The sequence below is a fragment of the Pituophis catenifer genome, unplaced genomic scaffold (assembly GCF_029215685.1).
Source record: "Pituophis catenifer annectens isolate HBS135680 unplaced genomic scaffold, rPitCat1.0.hap2 SCAF_3, whole genome shotgun sequence".
NCBI classification, from domain to species: Eukaryota; Metazoa; Chordata; class Lepidosauria; order Squamata; family Colubridae; genus Pituophis; species Pituophis catenifer.
The window spans coordinates 149,902,791-149,921,409 of record NW_027256883.1 but is presented as its reverse complement, the minus strand read 5'-3'; the positions used below and the strand labels follow the sequence as shown (position 1 = coordinate 149,921,409).

The 18,619-nt window shown below is 39.1% G+C and overlaps 1 protein-coding gene across 1 annotated transcript in view; it reads right to left on the bottom strand.

Moving 5' to 3' along the window:
* The window catches only part of OMA1 (OMA1 zinc metallopeptidase), a 34,132-nt gene extending 16,364 nt beyond the window's left edge, over window positions 1–17,768 (bottom strand). Inside the window, exons 1-7 of the mRNA XM_070939508.1 lie at window positions 17,632–17,768; window positions 14,091–14,605; window positions 12,834–13,062; window positions 9,605–9,778; window positions 9,390–9,497; window positions 8,595–8,723; window positions 4,045–4,119 (exon numbers count right to left, since the gene is read on the bottom strand). Coding sequence (XP_070795609.1) covers window positions 4,045–4,119; window positions 8,595–8,723; window positions 9,390–9,497; window positions 9,605–9,778; window positions 12,834–13,062; window positions 14,091–14,581 — 1,206 coding nt within the window. The 5' untranslated portion in view covers window positions 14,582–14,605; window positions 17,632–17,768. The remainder of the gene's footprint in view (window positions 1–4,044; window positions 4,120–8,594; window positions 8,724–9,389; window positions 9,498–9,604; window positions 9,779–12,833; window positions 13,063–14,090; window positions 14,606–17,631) is intronic.
* Window positions 17,769–18,619: the final 851 nt, after the last annotated feature.

Sequence of the window (18,619 nt, the reverse complement as noted above, 5' to 3'; positions counted from 1 at the left end):
GATTTTCAGAAGTGATTTGCCACTGCCTCTTCCTTAGTGTGAGAGTAAGTGACTGGCTCAGCTGGCTTTGTGCCTAAGGTAGGTCTTGAACTCATGGTTTCCCAGTTTTTAGCCTGATCCCTTAACTACTACACCAAACTGGTTCAAAGGTGTTGGTTATCACCTTTAAAGCGCTCCATGGCATAGGGCCTAGCTATCTTCGAGTCCGCCTGCTGCCACCGACGACCTCCCATCGACCCGTGCGGTCCCACAGAGAGGGCCTCCTCGGGGTGCCATCAGCCAAACAATGCAGGCTGGTGACCCCCAGGGGGAGGGCCTTCTCTGTGGGGGCACCTACCCTCTGGAATCAATTGCCCCCCGAGATAAGGAGAATCCATGACCTCAGTGCCTTCCGCCGTGCCCTTAAAACCTTCCTTTTCCAACAAGCCGGGCTGGCCTAATTCTTTTTAAGTGTTTTTAATTGTTTTGTTTATCGTTTTAATTAATGGGGCCAAATTTATATATATATATTTAACTGTATTTTAATATTTGTATTTGATGTTTTTACTTGGCTGTTCACCACCCTGAGTCCTCATGGAGAAGGGCGGTATACAAATTCAAAATAAATAAATAAATAAATAAATAAATAAATAAATAAACAAACAAACAAACAAACAAACAAACAAACATTGAGATACCGTATTTTTCACCCCTAAAAGGGGGTGAAAATTTAGGTGCATCTTATACACCGAATGTAGCCCCACCCACCCACTGGCCCCCACCCTTTGGCCTCTGCCGCCCAGCAGTTTACCTCCTTGCAGCAAGCAGCAAGAAGAAACAGCTCATTTCAGCTTCAGCACAGCCTAATTAGCACAAGTTGATTGGATCGGCCTCCCGACTCTCAGCTGTTTTGCTCTCAGCTGTTTTGCACGGGTCTCTGCTGCTTGCTGCAAGGAAGTAAATTGCTGGGAGCAGATTTTTTTTTTCTTGTGCTAATCAAGCTATGCTGAAAACGAAAATGAAAGTGAAGCAGGCTATTTGCTGTTTGCTGCAATGAGGCAAAATTGCTGGGAGGCAGAGGCAGATTTCTTTTTCTTGTTTTCCTCACCAAAAAAGGTAGGTACGTCTTATAGTCCAGAGCATTTTATACTCTGAAAAATACGGTAATTTACAGCCTTGATAAAATAGAAGCCAATTGCTAGATTCAAGGTTTTGCTCAAGTCGCAATCTTCATTAGACCCTGCACTATGACAGGGAAGTTGCTGTCAGCAAAGAAGTAGCAAAAGACAGAAAGCATAGGAATACTCCTGGACTGTTTTCATTGTAGGAATTGTGACATCCCTTGCTATGAAACCAAAGTAATTGGTAGACCTCCTCACTTTAGAAGTGAATAGGGTAAAAATAAAAAAGCCGGCATAGCCATTGAAAGAACAAAGCCCTCTAACTAAAAAAGAATTGAAACAAAGAATAACTGAACTTCTAGAGCAGCACAAAAACAACAGAATAAGGCTACCTATATTGAAGTTTGTCACAAGGAAACAGCTAGTACAGGTATTAACAGATACCAATACTGTAATACCATCAAGTAATCAAGTAATTTGCAAAAATCAATTGATGTTGGATGCTGGATACAAAATCAGTAAACAACAAAAAAACCCGAACAGTGCATACCAAAATGGAAAATTGGGTGGGCATTTTCAGAGGTATCCAGAGACTGCCGTAAATATCTGCAAAATTGTCTGGCTTGATTCAAATGACTATCTTTTATTACATCATTTTAAAAATGAACAGCTTCTGGGTAGTAGAGTGAAAAAAATTCAGTGGGCAATAAGAGAGCCTTGTCCATTGACATTCATGGGAAAACACTAAGGCAGAAATAGAAAATGTTGCTTAAATATGCACAGAAAGGCTGGGTGGGAGAAAGATGGGATGTATTTACTGAGTCAGAATTAGCCTTCTCTAAACTGGAAGTTCCCAGATTCATGGACTTCTCAGAATTCACAACTGGTGTAATTATTGCAGAGAATGTTTGGTTAAACATCCTTGCTCAGAAGTCATGATTATTCAGGCAATCACTCATAGGAGGAAGAACCTTAAGCAACAGACATAATGGAATAAGGTTGAATGCCCAATTATAACATTTTTATCTTGGTTTCCTCCCTATCCTTCTTTCCTCTTACTTCAAACTAATCCACAAGGGTAGAATAGATCAAGTGATATGAGAGGAAGTAGGCATCTTTGCTTCTCTTCCTCTTTAGTAAGCTTTGCCTGAAACTTTTTGAGGGTGACAAGAGGAAGTCATTGTATTTAACTGGAACAGAAGAAGAGCCGAAGATGATTAATTGACTCACGTATAAATATAAGTAAAGGAGATACCAGTTTTGCGAAAAGAAACAAAACTACCTGAACTAAGATGTGGACTTTTATCAGCAAAACAAACATGCGCGCGCACACATACACAAACACGAAAGAAACTGCTGTAGCAATCTGAAAACAATAAAAACAAGACTTTTGAAATATTCTTTACAAATATAGAAGGTACTGAAGGAAATACTATAATAATACTATATAAATGGTTAAAATTTTTCTGTACCTTAAAGTTTTATTTAAGAAATATTTGTAGCCTCACTGACTCCACTAAATGGAACACTATATACCCCAGGATCAGACTGCCTCTGAGCCGGCTGGCTTTTCATAAAGCCTGAAAATCTGGATGTGCTCCGGGGTCTCGGGGTCAGGAGATTGAATGCCCGCTGAGAGATCTTTAATAATGGTTTTATCTTCTGTGACCACTATTAGTTTTTTTTTTTCTCTGCCCCTTCGCTTTTAGTGAAAAGCTGCATTTGTGAGAAGGGTGGCCATATAAATCAATTTAATAAATACATTAAATAAGTGTGTGTTTACCTATATGTATTCCACTTATACATGCGACCTATCATAAAAGGCTGTTCGATAATGCAAAGATAAGAATATGGGATGATAAAACCTACGGCAGATGCCGTGGGGGGGCGGGCGGGGGGGGGGAATCAGCATCTTCAGATAGATGCTGAATAGTGTGTTCATACAACAAGCCTGAATTTTCATATCAGCACCACATCACATATATGAATAGTAGCGGAGAACATGTGGTGTGTAGCAGTGGTGGGTTTCAAAATTTTTAACTACTGGTTCTTTGGGCGTGGCTTGGTGGGCATGGCAGGGGAAGGATACTGTAAAATCTCCATTCCCACCCCACTCCAGGAGAAGGATATTGTAAACTCCCCATTTCTTCCTGATCAGCTGGGACTTGGGAGGCAGAGGATAGATGGGGGCGGGGCCAGTCAGAATTTTTACTACCGGTTCTCAGAACAACTCAACATTTCCACTACCGGTTCTCCAGAACTGGTCAGAACCTGCTGAAACCCACCTCTAGTGTGTAGGGATGGGTTACGTTCCATCTTTTAATTAATTTTATAGGTTGAATGTTATGGGTTGAAAGAAGGTAATTATTTGGGTTTCACTGATTCTTCCCATTTTTCCTTGTGCTGGTCGCTGATCAAATAAAAGGCTACTTTACTTACCCATCTTCCCTTTTTTGAAAGGAATGAATATTATCATTATAAAGTCGTAACAGTGTGATTTTTCTGTAGAAACCATTTAAATTGATTCATCGTTGTATAAATAATAAAATCCTGGAAAGGAATTTAAAGAATTCTGGCCCACAAATGTAAAGGAAAGTTACTGACATTGTTCTTAATTAACATGCGCTAGAACTTTAGCAACACTATTTAAATATAATGCTGTATTTAGCACTCCAAGCAGGTCTAAAAATATTCTAAAAACCTCATACATATTTTTATTATCACTAGGTGGCAGTGATGGTATATAATGATATGCATGTCACATATAGACTATAAGTGTATATACATACATGTATTAAGAATGAATGCAAAGTTAGTGGAAGAAAATAATCCCAAAACTAAAATTAAAGACATTACGACTAGAGGGGGAAGCTCAGCAACACCATCTACTGAGAATTAATTCAACTGAAACTCTTAACATGGTTTGAAGAAAGGAAATTCTTACCTTAGCAGCAAACCGAAGTCCAACCTTGTCAGCTTCAGCTTCTAAAGTCCGGTTGTATGGCATATCAAAAAGTACCTAGAATTAAAGAAGAGGAAAAATAACCCAGTGTTTATACTTGCTACTTTCTGAAATAAACCAGTTTCTTATCGAAAACTACCTGAAAATTACCTGCATTGTTTCTGCTAAATGCAAGGGTGCCTTTTTTTTAGTAATATCAGTAGAGATGATTCGTGAGTAGAATTAAAAAAGGGAAAAAATGTTTCAGAGCATATATAGTGAGCAGGGTGGGCCCATCGGCACCTCTTTAAGCCAGGAGCTTCTTTTCTTAAATTTATGAGATTTGGAAAAGATATGGCTTACTTTTTCCAACCCTCTACAATTCTTACTTTATAAGACTACCTACCTCAAGGGTATAGATTTATTATTTGTTTATTGAAATATAACCCACTGAAATCCAGACTGACTGTTTGGCAGTTTACATTTGGTTTAGTGCATGGGTGTCAAACTTGTGGCGTCACATTGCCGTCATGTGACGTTTTGTGACATTTTTCCCGTTCGCAGAGCTGGGGTGGGCATGGCCTGTGCGTGACGCATCCGGCCTGCGGGCTGCCAGTTTGACACCCCTGGTCTAGTGGTTAAGGCACTAGGATAGAAAGTAGAAAGTTGTGAGTTCAAATTCCACCTTAGTCATGAAAGCCAGCTGGGCGACTTTGGGGCAGTCACTCCCTCTCAGCCCATCCCACCTCACAGGGTTGTTGTTGTGAGAAAAATAGGAGGAGGAAGGTGTGTTGGATATGTTCACTGTCTTGAGTTATTTGTAAAAATAATAAAGATGGAATATAAATAAATATATATAAAATAAAATAAAACACAAAAACTCCACTAAAAATAAATAGCTGCTGCCATTTCTCAAACACCCATTTACCAGAAAAAGCACTGCTTCTGGGCTTTGGCCCTCTCAACCTCCCCAAAACAGGGAAAAGCCAATAGGATCAGTCAAGCTAATTCCAATGTTGGGAATTCCAGAGGTTCTGCAAATAACTTAGAGCCAAGCTTTAAAGAGCAACATAGATGAAAGCCAACACTTTAAATCAGATGGTAATAAGGATCCAGTGCAGATGTAATATGATTTCATGAATAACAGCCAATAAGCATCTAATCCACTGCCTTTTGCACTAACTGTAGCTTTTAGGTAGTTTTTAAAAGCAGCTGCATGTAGAGCATGTCCAGTAGTAAAAAGATTCTCAATGGGAAACAGAAGCATTGCTGGAAACAGAGGAAGTGCTAAATGTTGCCATTTTTCTTTGCTGCACACTACTGATTTCGCACAAGAGAGCGCCCTGGAAACAAGAAGAGCAGCTCCCAGGCACGTGTGCGCACGCTGGGAAGCTGAGTTTCCGGTTTCCGACACACGCACGCACACCGGCCAGCTGGTTTTCACGCGTGCATGCATGCCAGAAACCAGAAAACCGGATTACATGCGCATGCTGGAAGCTCAGCTTCCCGGCACACACATGCGTACCGGGGTACTGCCCTTCCGGTTTCTGGGGCTCCCCCCCCCCGTGCACGTGTGCGCTCCCATTTCGGCACTCAGTGCCGAAAAGGTTCGCCAACACTGATTTATATACTTATATACTATTATATTCATTGGAAATAAAAAAAAAACCATTAAAATACATTTACACCATTTAAAATAGAAAAGTAAAAAAAAAATCTACTACAACATAGAAAACAGTAATAAGATGCTACAAAGCAATATCAAGGCAAGATGACCTGAATATGAACTGTATAATTCTGTGGTCAGTTATCTTTATTAGTTGCTTTTCGTCCCTGGTTCTATATTGTCTTTTAACCCTACTAACTGTATATATTGATTCGTAAGTAGCTCAGAGTCTTCAACCAGTGTGGCACATAAACCGGAGTTAATAAACGAATCCATAAATCTCAAAAGATCTTTAAGGGCATAGGAAATGCAAAAAGAAAAGAAGATTCTAAAATCATTCTTTTCAACTAGAAATGAATCAACTACAATGTGAAAGTCACACAAAACCACAGTATTTTGTTGCTATAAATCTAAGACGGAGTTTCTCAACCTCAGCAATTTTAAGATGCACAGACTTTACTCTCAGAATTCCCCAGTGAGCAATATTCAATCTCTTAGTACTACGAACAGGAAACTTTTATTAAGGATAAGAACAGCACATTCATCCAGATACCTTTAGAAACTAGGAATAACCAAGCCTCACCCTAGAGATTTCCCTGGTACTGCCTTTTAGAAAAAAACAAAATATGCTACTGCCAACTTTTCCCTTTCTGCAACATGAAGAGAAGGAAGCTGCCAGATATAACATGAAGCAAAGAACTGGGCTTGGCATCTTTTGAACTATAAAGAAAACTCAGTGCTGAAGTACCATTGATCACTCTGACAGTTCCTTCAGCTGATTTAGGCTAGGCAACTGAACTGCCTTTTCCTACTTCTCTGATTTTATTCCTGACTGGCAGGAAGAACAAGTGTAATAAGAAGTTTTACAGAAGAATAAGGGCATTTATTCTCTTCTTTGTTCCAGATGAATGAGCTTTGCAGCATTCAACCACGAGAAGCCAAGTTCTGGATTATTTCTGGGTGATCAGGTTAAAGGAATGACATAAATAGAAGAAGACAGCTCAATCACAAACTGCACGCCATTGTTCCAATAGTTAATACCACCACCAACGAGGAATGCTACAACTGAATTTAAATTATTGATTCTAGAAAAGCCTTACATCACTTGGTAGAATATATGCAGCTGCTGGAACAAAGTTTTAAAAAAACCACCTGTTCTTGTTTCAGAGAATTTGCAAAGAAAATAAAAGAATATTACATATATATATATATATATATGTTTTTCTTCTAGCCAGGTTTTCCCTACGTAGCCAAGGTTTTTTTGTAGCTCCAGCTCAGTAGAATCTCATCTACTCGGTTCTGGGCTTTTTTCTTTTCTAACACCTAGCAAGCTCTCACTGCTAGGTGGGAGACCTAAATAGATCCATTTCTAGAGTAGATGAGATTCTACTGAGCTGGAGCTACAAAAAAACCTTGGCTACGTAGGGAAAACCTGGCTAGAAGAAAAACACACATAAACCCTACGAAGAAGTAAGAAATATATATATATATATATATATATATATATATATATATATATATATATATATATATATATATGTATATGTATATGTATACGTATACGTATACGTATACGTATACGTATATACGTATACGTATACGCATACGTATACGTATACCATGTTTCCCCGAAAAAAAGACCCTATCTTATATTTTCTTGAACCCTGAAATAAGCACTTGGCCTTATTGCCATGCGCTCAAAAGCCCGATTGGGTTTATTATCAGGGGATGTCTTATTTAGGGGGAAACAGGGTACATATACATACCGTATTTTTCAGAGTATAAGACGCACCGGAGTATAAGTCACAACTTAGTTTTTGAGGAGGAAAATAAGAAAAAAGCTGATTGGCAGGTAGATTGGCCTCCCAGAATACCCCCAATCAGCTGTTCCCAGAGGTGAATTTTAGCAATAGGTTCCTTGGTTGCGAGCTCTGTGCCTTCCTTTTTTTCCTGCCTCTGAAACTTCTGAAACAGCTTCAGAAAAAAAGCCTTTGAAGCTCTGTTTGGGGGCTTCTTTTCTGAAGCTTCTTTTCTGATGCTTTTTTCAGCCTCTGAAACCTCCATTTGAGAAGCTGGGCGGGGCTACATTCGGAGTATAAAATGCACCCAGATTTTCACCCTCTTTTTCTGCTTCAAAGAAGAGAGCCAGTTTGGTCTAGTGGTTAAGACTCCAGGTTAAAAAGCAGGAGATTGTAAATTCTAGTCCTGCCTTAGCCATGAAAGGGGATGATCACTCTCTCTCAATCCAACCCACCTCACAGGACTGTTGTTGTGAGGAATATAGGAGGAGGAAAGAATGCTGGATATGTTTACTGCCTTGAGTTATTTGCAAAAACAATAAAATTGGGATACAAATAAACAAATACTAAGTAATCTAGTGAGGTATGCTACCAATTATCAGACAACAGGATTCCCAGACAGACTAGTTCTTTGCCGTAATGTCAAAAGAATGAACAAGTGTGGGTGAAACAAAGTTGACAGGGACAGCATTTGAGGCTGAGGATTGTTACGTATCAGACTAAAGAAAATCTCATGATCCACTATGGATCAAAATACGACCAATCTAATAAAAAAGAAATAGGTCACAGATAAGATCCTGTTTAGTATCCGTACTCATTAATTTTTAATCAGGGAGATCACATTCTTCACTTCAGCCTACGGAGAAAAGTCATGAGATTTGCAGTATCAGCTTATTCACTGAAGCTAATCTATAGTTTCGCCCAGCATTCTGAAAAGCAATAGCCCTCTGGATCATATTTGAATCTATTGTTCGCAGCATCTTGTTTCCAACAGGATCTGGCACCTTTGAGACAGAAGCGATTTCAAACTAATCTGGGAATTAGTCAAACTGAAATGTAAGATACAGTGTGGGACTCAGTTAACTTACCTCTTGAAACCTGCTCTGGATCCACTGGCCTATTATAGCTAAACTGTCTCGAGGACAAACAGCCCAAATCATGGTGAGCAGAATAAGAGAGAAGAAGTCCAGGAAGTGCATCAGACTTGCCTTTTCTGCCTTGAAACGAAGGGGGAAAAAATAAAGATATTGTTTTCATTTGTCTCTCATCATTCGGTTTTTCCTATATTTTAGTCCTGAAATAAAACTATAAGGACAATGTTTAAAGTATTTTTCCCTCATTAACAATGACAGCCCAAAAGATACAATCAAATTACCTAAAAAAAAAACCAAAGATGTAGCAGAAGGCTCAGTTTATCTATGCTTGTTAAAATGATGGGGAAAAACATGCACCAACCATCTGGCAATTAGTTTAAGAACATAAGAAAATCTCTGCTGAATCAGGCCTATAGACTGTCTAACACAAACATTTGATGTCACAGTGGCCACTCAAATGCATTCCGAAAGCTTACCAAGTAGGAAGACACTTCCTCTCTTCTCATATTCTCCCTAGGAGCCCTATTACCTATAATTCACTTTTAAGAATGGCTTCAAACTCAAAAGTGAGTGTTTTAACTTTTAACCTTGAAACATTTTGCACCTTGTCTATTGTGAACTACGGTAAGTGTTTAAGACTAACCCAGTTTCTTAGTGCAAAGTTATCAGTCTACCCCATTTCACTGCAGAAAATATGGCAATCTCAACTATGGCAGTTACATTTATCCTGATGGAACAATTTTCAGGTTAACATTTCTTTTCTAAAAAAAACAACTAAACAAAACTTACAGCATGTCCCAGAATAACATGAGCAATTTCATGTCCCAAAATGAATGAAAGCTGATTGATATCTGACACGGCACTTAGCAAACCAGTGAAAACAAACACTTGTCCATTCTGTAGGCAAAAGGATAAAATAAACATTTAGACAAGCCATTAGGTATTTTCTTTTCTCTTTCTCTCTTTTAATTATGCATCATCATTTCTTTTCAGTTATTACTTACTGGAAGTACAAAAGCATTAATGTTAGGCTCTTCTACCACATGGATAGTCCAGGTAAATTCAGAGAATTCTGGAATGTCCTTGTTGCTTTCAGTTAAATGAGTGACAACTTTCTTGACCACCTGGTAACGAGGGTCTTTTTCTGGCAACATTTTATTCTGAAATTGTAGCATCCACTGAAATATTTAAAAAATAAGGTGGGTGGGGAAAAAGAGGAGGGGGAAAAAAGCACAGTACATTAATTGTCCCAAATAACTCAAACTGCAACATAGATATGAATATATATGAAGGAGACTTAATAAACACACAAGATAATATTATTCAGAAGAAAAATGCTGTCCATCATGCCACAGTCTGCTTGAGATAAAGTGCTTTTATGGGGAAGTATTTTTTTTAACTTTGGTAAAAGAAAGTAAAGCTTACACAGTAGTGTCCACATCAGAGATATGCAACCTTGGTAACTTTAAGACTTGTGAATTCAACTTCCAGAATTCCCCAGCCAGCATTGAAGTCCATAAGGCTTAAAGTTGCCAAGATTGGATACCCCAGGTTTACTCGCTCTTAGAGCTTTCATCACAACACATCAGATAAGGGGTAGGACTTGTTTAATGAGACTGCAATACTGTTTACATCACTTAGACACACCATGGCCCTTTCCCCACACTCTCCACCAAATGTAACGTACCAGTATGAACAATCTTTAAAATCAAAAGGAAATACACTCTTATAGTAGTTACGATTCAGTTCCATATCCTTCTCCTATATTTCAAATTAATCACAAGCAGCACAGGTGGAAAAAACTGTCTGTTTAACACCCTGAACTGTTATGTACCAAAGAGGGTGCCAAGCTAATTGATCCACTGAATTGGCTTAATAATGAAGGTGGAGCAATGGTTCTCATTATAAAACCCTGTTAGGAAACGCTAAAAATCAGAAACCACAGTTGCATTCAAGTGCCTTTATAAAGTAGCTTCTCCTTTGATGCTTTAAATATTCTTTGTTCCTCTCATTCTCTTCATTTTCTCTTCCTTCCACTTCTATTACCAATTGAAGCCTTCACCACACAGAAGGCAGTCATCATATATGCAGATAAATGCCACTCAAATCCTGCAGGGCAACCAAGACAGATAAGCAGAAGAAGGGAGAATTCTTGCTGCAAATAATAATTTTCTTCCAACGACCTCCCGTAGCCTTTGACTTCTGCAGCACATAAAAATGGTGTCTTGCCTCAAGGGTATCATGTAACAATTTCTCCCCAAACAGCAAGAAGCTGTGCTTCTACAACAGGAAGCTCAATTCAGCTTTCAGCATTTTGACCTATCCAGTACATGCTTGGATCAAACCTTATTTTTAAATTCTTTTGGGTCAGGCAAATGTAAGCTTCTGGACAATAATTGAGTGTAAGCCAAGGTAAATGAACAGACGGAGACAAAATTACCAGGGTTACTTTTTCCCCTGCCCTGCGTATCTCTGTGGCATTGTATTTCACTGTTGTACTGTGATCCAGAGGCAACAGTTCCGAAGAGCTAAACACTTAACATATGAGGCAAGCCACAATCCTAACATAACCAAGTTTAGCTAGAAATTGTAGGAACCAACCTTGCCAATGCTCCTAGCATCTTATGAAGCTTAGTAATCAGAGGCAGCAAAACTACAATTTCATGACTCAAAGTCAGTGGTTATTCTATTAAGTCTTGCTTCTTAGGGAAGGCCAAACTCTATCAATATGCCCTACCCAGTCTGACATTCTACTGAAGCCAAAGATGAGGAAATCTTCCCTAGGAGTGGCTTAAACTTGTCAAACAGCCACACCAACTTCCCTGGCATTTTGAAAACCCAGTGATCAGAAAGAGCAAAACACCCACCCACAAGACCAAATCAGGAGCGAATCTTATATTAAGCTGGACGTCCCAGAAAATCAAGTGGAAAATCAAGAGCTACCCCACCACCACCACCACCACACACACACACAGTTTCTGTGCAGGATGATTTCTGCATTGGTTCAGAGTAAAGTAGACCCTTTGCTGGAGAATGTGGCGGCTGCTATGCTGTCTTTCTGGTATCTTTGCTATCTCTGCCTCAAAACAGGTACAAGGAGCATATTTTAAAATATCAAGGTTACAAAACAAAGTCTGTTCAAATCCTGATATTTTCACAGTATTCTATTAAAAAAAAAACCCAGTGCTTTATAGTTTATGATGAACTTTTTTCAAGAAGAATCTTAAGGCAGCTGAAATCAATCAAAGTTCACTAACAAACCACAAACCTGAATCATACAACCTCTTGGAATCACCATCAAAATTAAACCAGAGCTGATTCGCAGAGGTCTAAACATATTTTTTGCAGATACTTATTTTTATTTATTTAACTGCCCAACTCACTAACAAGCAATTCTGGGCAACGTATAACAGGGCTAGAAACAAGTTAATAAATACCGTATTTTTTGGTGTATAAGACGCACTTTCCCCCCCCCCCAAAAAAAGTGGGTGGAAATGTTGTGCGTCTTATAGAGTGAATGTTGCCAAAGCTCCGCCCACCCGTCGGCCCCCACCTTCCAGCTTCTGCCCCCCAGCAATTTGCCTCCTTCCAGCAAACAGCCAGGTCAGCTTCAGCACAGCCTGATTTAGCATGAGCAGCTGATTGGCAGTTGGATCTGCCTCCTGGAATACAACTTATCAACTGCTCTAGGCTGCAGGGATCGCCATCGCTGCTGCCACCTATTGCCGCCTCCATGCACCCCATTTTTGGCCTCTGTGCATCCCGTTTTCGGCCTCCGCACACCCCATTTTTGGCCTATTCCAGGTGGTGGGGATAGGCGGAACAGGCTGAAAATGGGGCATGAGGAGGCCAAAAACAGGATACGTGGAGGCTGAAAATGGGGGGGCGCGGAGGCAGTGATGGCCGGCAGTGGTGATGGGCGGCAGTGGTGATGGGCGGCGATGGCAAGTGGTGATCCCCGCAGCCTGGAACTAATAGGCGGTATTCTGGGAGGCAGATCCAACCGCCAATCAGCTTCCCATGCTAATCCCACAGACATAATATAACTATGTCTGTGGGATTATAAATTGTAACAGTTAAAGCCAAAGCACTAAATCAACACCTACCAGAATTACACAATACCATAATAAATGGATGAACTCATTGTACTTCATATATTATAGCACTTTGAGAAAAAAGGCCATTCTAAAGGAACAAGAAACAAAGGTTCTGTTTACCTTAGTAATTACCTACCATGTTATACTCAATTTCCGTCATTTCTGAAAACTGATCCTTGTGAAATACTACAAGCCGTGTGCGTCCAGTTATTGGTGTCTCCTCCAAATGCGTAAAATAAAAAAGAATAAATACAACTCCTAAGCTAGAAATTCCAAGGGTTATCTTCCATTTATTTCTTCTCAGAGCTTCTTTAAATAACTCCTTCTTGTTTGGAGGAAGTGCATGCCACCATTTTCTTATACTCCTAGAAGACACAAATATTATAATTTTCAAACAACTGCCCCCAGATTGCTAAAATATATAATGTTGGGTACAGATTATATCCAGATGAGAGATTCACAACTAATTTGGCTGTTATGAAGTCAAAGAAAAACAAATAAAGTGCAATTGTTTTTTTACTCTAGCTAGCACAATAAATCAATATCCTGCCAGTTCCACCTAAGGACTGCAAAGCAAGCTTTACAAATTGGTAAAATCACTGAGTCTCTATAAAATAATATATGTTTATTTTATCATACTTTAAAGATATTATTTGTAATAAAAGATTCAAATGCATTTAGCCACCAACTACTTATATCAAGAAACATGTTCTTGTGTAACTTTGCACTAGTAAATTAAGTATTTATTTTGGTTTAAACATATCAAACTAAATAAACAATTTAAGATTTGCACTGGACCTTGAGTCAGTTAAACAAACTGCACTATGGTTTAATTCAAGATGTAGAGTCTGCAAAATATACCAATTATCAAAAGTAGAAGAATAATCTATATTTAAATCACAAACTGGTTGGAATTTTAAATATTTAGGATGTACATTTAGTATTTCTATGTATTTTTCTCCAAACTAACAAATGACACACCATATTCATGCATGAGAACTTAACAGACAAAAGCTCCTATAAACCCAAGTGAAGAAACTGGCTGGAACTTCTGGCAATCCAAGTTGGATTCTACAGAACAAACTGGGAACTTATTTCATATCTCAAATTCTTAGCAATAAAGATGACATGTGTGACTGATGTAGACCCAACAACTGACTGATCCTAAGCAGCAGTGAGTGAGCTCTTTTCTTCTGCTTTTCACCCAAGACCAAAATGCTACCATACGATGAGCTAACTCAGTAACTTTAAAAGAGCTACAAGAAACTCAAGATTATTTTCTTGCATACCATGAACTTTTATCAGAACTGCTCCTTTGTAAACACACCACAAACTTTACAAACAATTATTCCTACTTTTTTTCTCTTTGACCAGGACAATGTTGATTGGTTACCTTCCAAGGATGATAGCAAAAAGCTTTTGCACTGGTTTCAAGATCATCAGTAAGATTGGAACTGGAGCAGCTTTCAGTATTGATGATCCATGAAAGCATCTGAAGGTCTGGATATTCTGAGTAGCAATGTCTTGTAATTTTTGAGACATGGTAGCTCCAAATAGTACACATTTTCTCATTGCCTTTTGATGAGTGAGTATACAAGGCTTTCTAAAATAGCTGCATCTGGTTGTACATATTGCTAGGTCTTTAGGATCCAGAGGCCATCTGTGGGTTCTATTCATGATGTTTCCATAGATTCTGGAATTGTCATTCCACAAATAAAATCTAATGCTGTTCTTTTTATTCCATGCTTGGCACTTTGTCAATTGATACTGGGCTCCATTTAAAGCTTTACTGGAAAATCTGTAAGGATTACTGCATTTTCCCCAATTAATTGAAGATGCCAATTGAAGTAAAATACAGTTTCTTGAGCCACCAAAGGAAGCCATCTCTCTGTCGTTGAGTTTTGATATCTAAATGAAGATAATCAAAATGTAATGTTACAAAAGAAAGAATGAATTTGTAAGCATGTGATGCAAAGAGAGAAAACAAATTGATTAATTCATGTAAGATTGACAGACTGACTATATGATAAAACTGCTTGTTGATAAAGTCAAAAACAAAAAGTCCACTAGTTAATCTTTAATTAGCTTTCAAATAATAGTTAACAGTTTACAAGCCAAATCTACACTCTTTATAAGTCAACATTAAGCCAGAATTCCACCATTTGGGCATACAGCTTAATACAAGGCTTAATACAAATCAGTCACTTGCTGAGATGGGTGTCCATACACATTAAACAAATATATAAATAAAACACTAACATGGTCCCAAACAAGAAGTATGAAAAGAGAAGGACCAGACTCAGGGTTCATTCCTAGGAACCAGTATGTAAACATGGACAATATGCTTCCTAGGATTTTTCATTCATAAAGGTTGCTCTAGGATAGATCATGTTAAGTATATTTGTGGTCCAACATGATCTAGGGACCAAGAAAAAGCCATGAAGGCCAAACAAGGAAACCCATGATGTTGAATCACCAGCTTGTCTGAGTTAACTTTTCATAACTTTCAACACAGCCATGACTAGAATCCTGCTTGTGTGGTAGAACCACTCCTTGTTATTCATCACATACAGACACAGAAAACAGATTTTAACAGCATGCAACAACTAAAGGGAAAGGAGAACTGCATCCCTGCCCTTCCTGGGGATGCAATGGTATGACATAACTAGATTCCAACCTTTGTAGTTTTAGATTTAGTTCCATTATTTTAGTACAGTATTTCAAAACTGCTGAATCCTTTTAAACACAATTAAAAATGGCAACAGTTAAGAAATAAAGCAGAACTTTGGAAACAGGAAGCAAGAGTGAAGAAGTAGTGAAAGAGAAATTAGCGCAGAGTTTAAGGGAAGGAGAAAGTGGATGGCAGCAAATAGACAACAAGTTACAGGAGACAGAAAGAAAATAAAAGACTAGGGATTTCAAGCAAGCTTAATTTCACATCTTTTATGGATTTGTATTTTGTGCTAAGCCTGAGGTCAAACAACTCAGTTGGTTTGGTTTTGATTCAGCATGAATCATACTACTGTAGTAAGTTTCTGCATAATAGATGGCTTAACAAATCATGGATAATGACATTCTGGCTTAATATAATAACCAACTGAATTGGTCAGAGGAACCTTAAACTCGTTGCTATGTAAGTTACAGTTTCTCCACTCCAACATTTATTCACCACCTACAGGAATGAGATATTTTACTATCTCATCAACACAACTGTAAATATAATGGATGTAATATTCCGTGAAGCCCTTACAATGCCCTGATACTAGTTATATAGATCATTAAAGTGTAGCAAGACTGCCTATAATTCAAGGAACACTCCCCCTCATTAAAAGAAAGGAGGCAATATTCAAAATGCACTTTAGCTAAGGAAAATACTGAGAAACATGGGGAAATATAGCGTGATGAAAGTGTCAAAAGATGATGGGAAGGTTAGCAGAGCGAGCAAAATAACCATTGGGCACTGCCCGATCAAGTTTCTCATTTCCAAATGTGGAAAGTGTCTCTGGGAGGCAAAAACCATATAGTACATTTATCGAGACTCCATGCCAATGTAGTAAGTCACCCATTAAACCAACTGAGAATTAAAAACAAGTACTCCTATCGTATTTCTATCTCCCTTCTCAACACTAAGCATACAAACATGTATTTTAGACTACAAGGTGCCAGTATTTAAAACAGGGAGAACCTATGATTAAAGGAATCACCCCGCTGAACTTGCACACCTGCATTTTGAGATTCCAAACCCAGTGTGGAGAACAAACACCCATATATTCTCCAGCACAGATTATGCAACCAAAGAGCCAAATCATGCACCTCCAAACTGTACAGGGGAAATACCATGTACGCTTGTCCTTCTGGTTCTTCAACTTTCTTGCAACGTCCATGCAAAAAAAAAACCCACAACCTCCAGTCTGTTTCTGCATCAGACAGAACTAATGTTACCAATAGAAGAGAATATTCATAGCAGTGTTGATTTGTGGGGTCCTTGGTACTCTGAGCTTGGTGGTTTTCTTGTAGACATTTCATTATCCACCTAGGTACCATCATCAGGGCAATACTGATGTTACCTAGTTAGGTAATGAAACATCGGCTTTGCCAGCTGACCTGGGAGGTGCTCACTGTTGGAGATGGCTGAGCAGATAAGAAGACCTCGTCCCCGTCCAGTCTGGCTCTCTTAGTTTGATTTTACTATAGCTCTTAATATTATTTTAACTGTGTGTTGTTTTCATCTTTTAACTATTTGTTACTTATTTTATAAGCTGTAAAGCCACCCAGAGTCACCTTTGTAAGGGAAATGGGCAGCATAAAAAATTAATAAATAAATAAGATAAATAAAGCCACCAAGCTCGGAGAGCATCGAGGACTCCACAGAACTACGGTAATGTTCTCTGCTATTAAAAATAATAATAATAATGGTAGCAATAAGACATTTTGGAATAACTTATAACTTATGCATGCAAAATAACACATTTTGCATGCATAAGCGCACCACCGTCCCTGTCCTAATGTTTTCTTTTATTCGTATCCTTTTCATGTATTTATAATTATGTTTGCACTTGTATCTGTCATAAAATACATGCTTGACGAAATAAAATAAAATAAAATAAAATAAAATAAAATAAAATAAAATAAAATAAAATAAAATAAAATAAAATAAAATAAAATAAAATAAAATAAACAAAACAAAACAAAACAAAACAAATCTGGTCTAATATGTTAGCCTGCCTTGATCTATATTTCCCTCCAGGGATGCTCACTATGCCACCCACCATCCCAAACAGGGACTGCTGGGAATGACGGGACATGTAATCCAACAGAGGCTAAGGAGCGACTCACTTGCAGAAAGCTGCTTTATGAGACGTAGAGACGCAAAGGGGAGAGAGAGAAAAGAAGGATTCGGGTAGCGCTGGCGCCCGTAGAGACTCGGCACCTACCACCAAGGTGGGAACGGACCCATCCGGGCCGGGGAAACGGCTGAGACCAGACGCCCCTGGCGGAGGAGGAGGAGGAAGGGCCGAAAGTTTTACAGCTCGTCCTTCTTCAAGTTCTGCCTTTCCCCGAAACCGAGAGAACTTAGAGGCGGGCGAAGGGGCTCAAAGGGGGGCGCGGAAAGAAAGGGGCTTGCAATCGCGAGGGCGGGTTTCTTTACAACCCATTCGACCCCACCCAAAAAAAAAGGCGGTTTTCTCGGAGCCTCAAAGCCGCACCCTCCGTCCGTCCCGTTCAAGGGCTTTGGCTGCGCTCAAGGCCGAAGCCGGCCCCTCAATTCGCTTCCCTTCCGGGATTGAAGGCGGAGCGTCGCAGGGAAAGCCTCTCGGCTCGCGCGCTGGTGGCTAAGTGGCACCCAGGGAGGGACGGCCGCAAACTTTACTTGGGCAATAGGCATGCCAGAGCTGGTCACTGCACCTTGTTTAGTTTATTGCCAGGGCAGAGCTGCCTGGAAATGCCCATCATTACCCGACCTACCTTGCTGTTGCAGCATTTTTTTTATTTTATTCACAAATGCTTCTACATCGAGAGGGTGGTGCTGGGTTTGCACCTACGCCACAGCAATAGGTACAGTATTGCCATACAGTACAAGCATCTTTTGTTTCGTTCCGGTAATCGTCAAGATAACTAGGATTTGACTGGATTTGAATGAGAAAACTTTACATCGTGTGTTGCATTTCGATTGAAACTGGGCATTCAGAAGCAAGTTTTTCCAGGCTGGCTGATAACATTGTGTGTCTGTATACCCGCGCGTTTAAGAGAAATAATAAATAAAAACATTGATTCTGTGTGCGTGGGGTTTTTTTTCTTCTTCTCTAAATCTCTAGTCCCTAGTTGGATAATCTTTATTAGAACCAACTCAAATGTTGTGCAAGTTGAGAAAAGTATAAGCCCTTGTAAAGTAAGAAATGACAACCAGAGGTGAGAAATAAT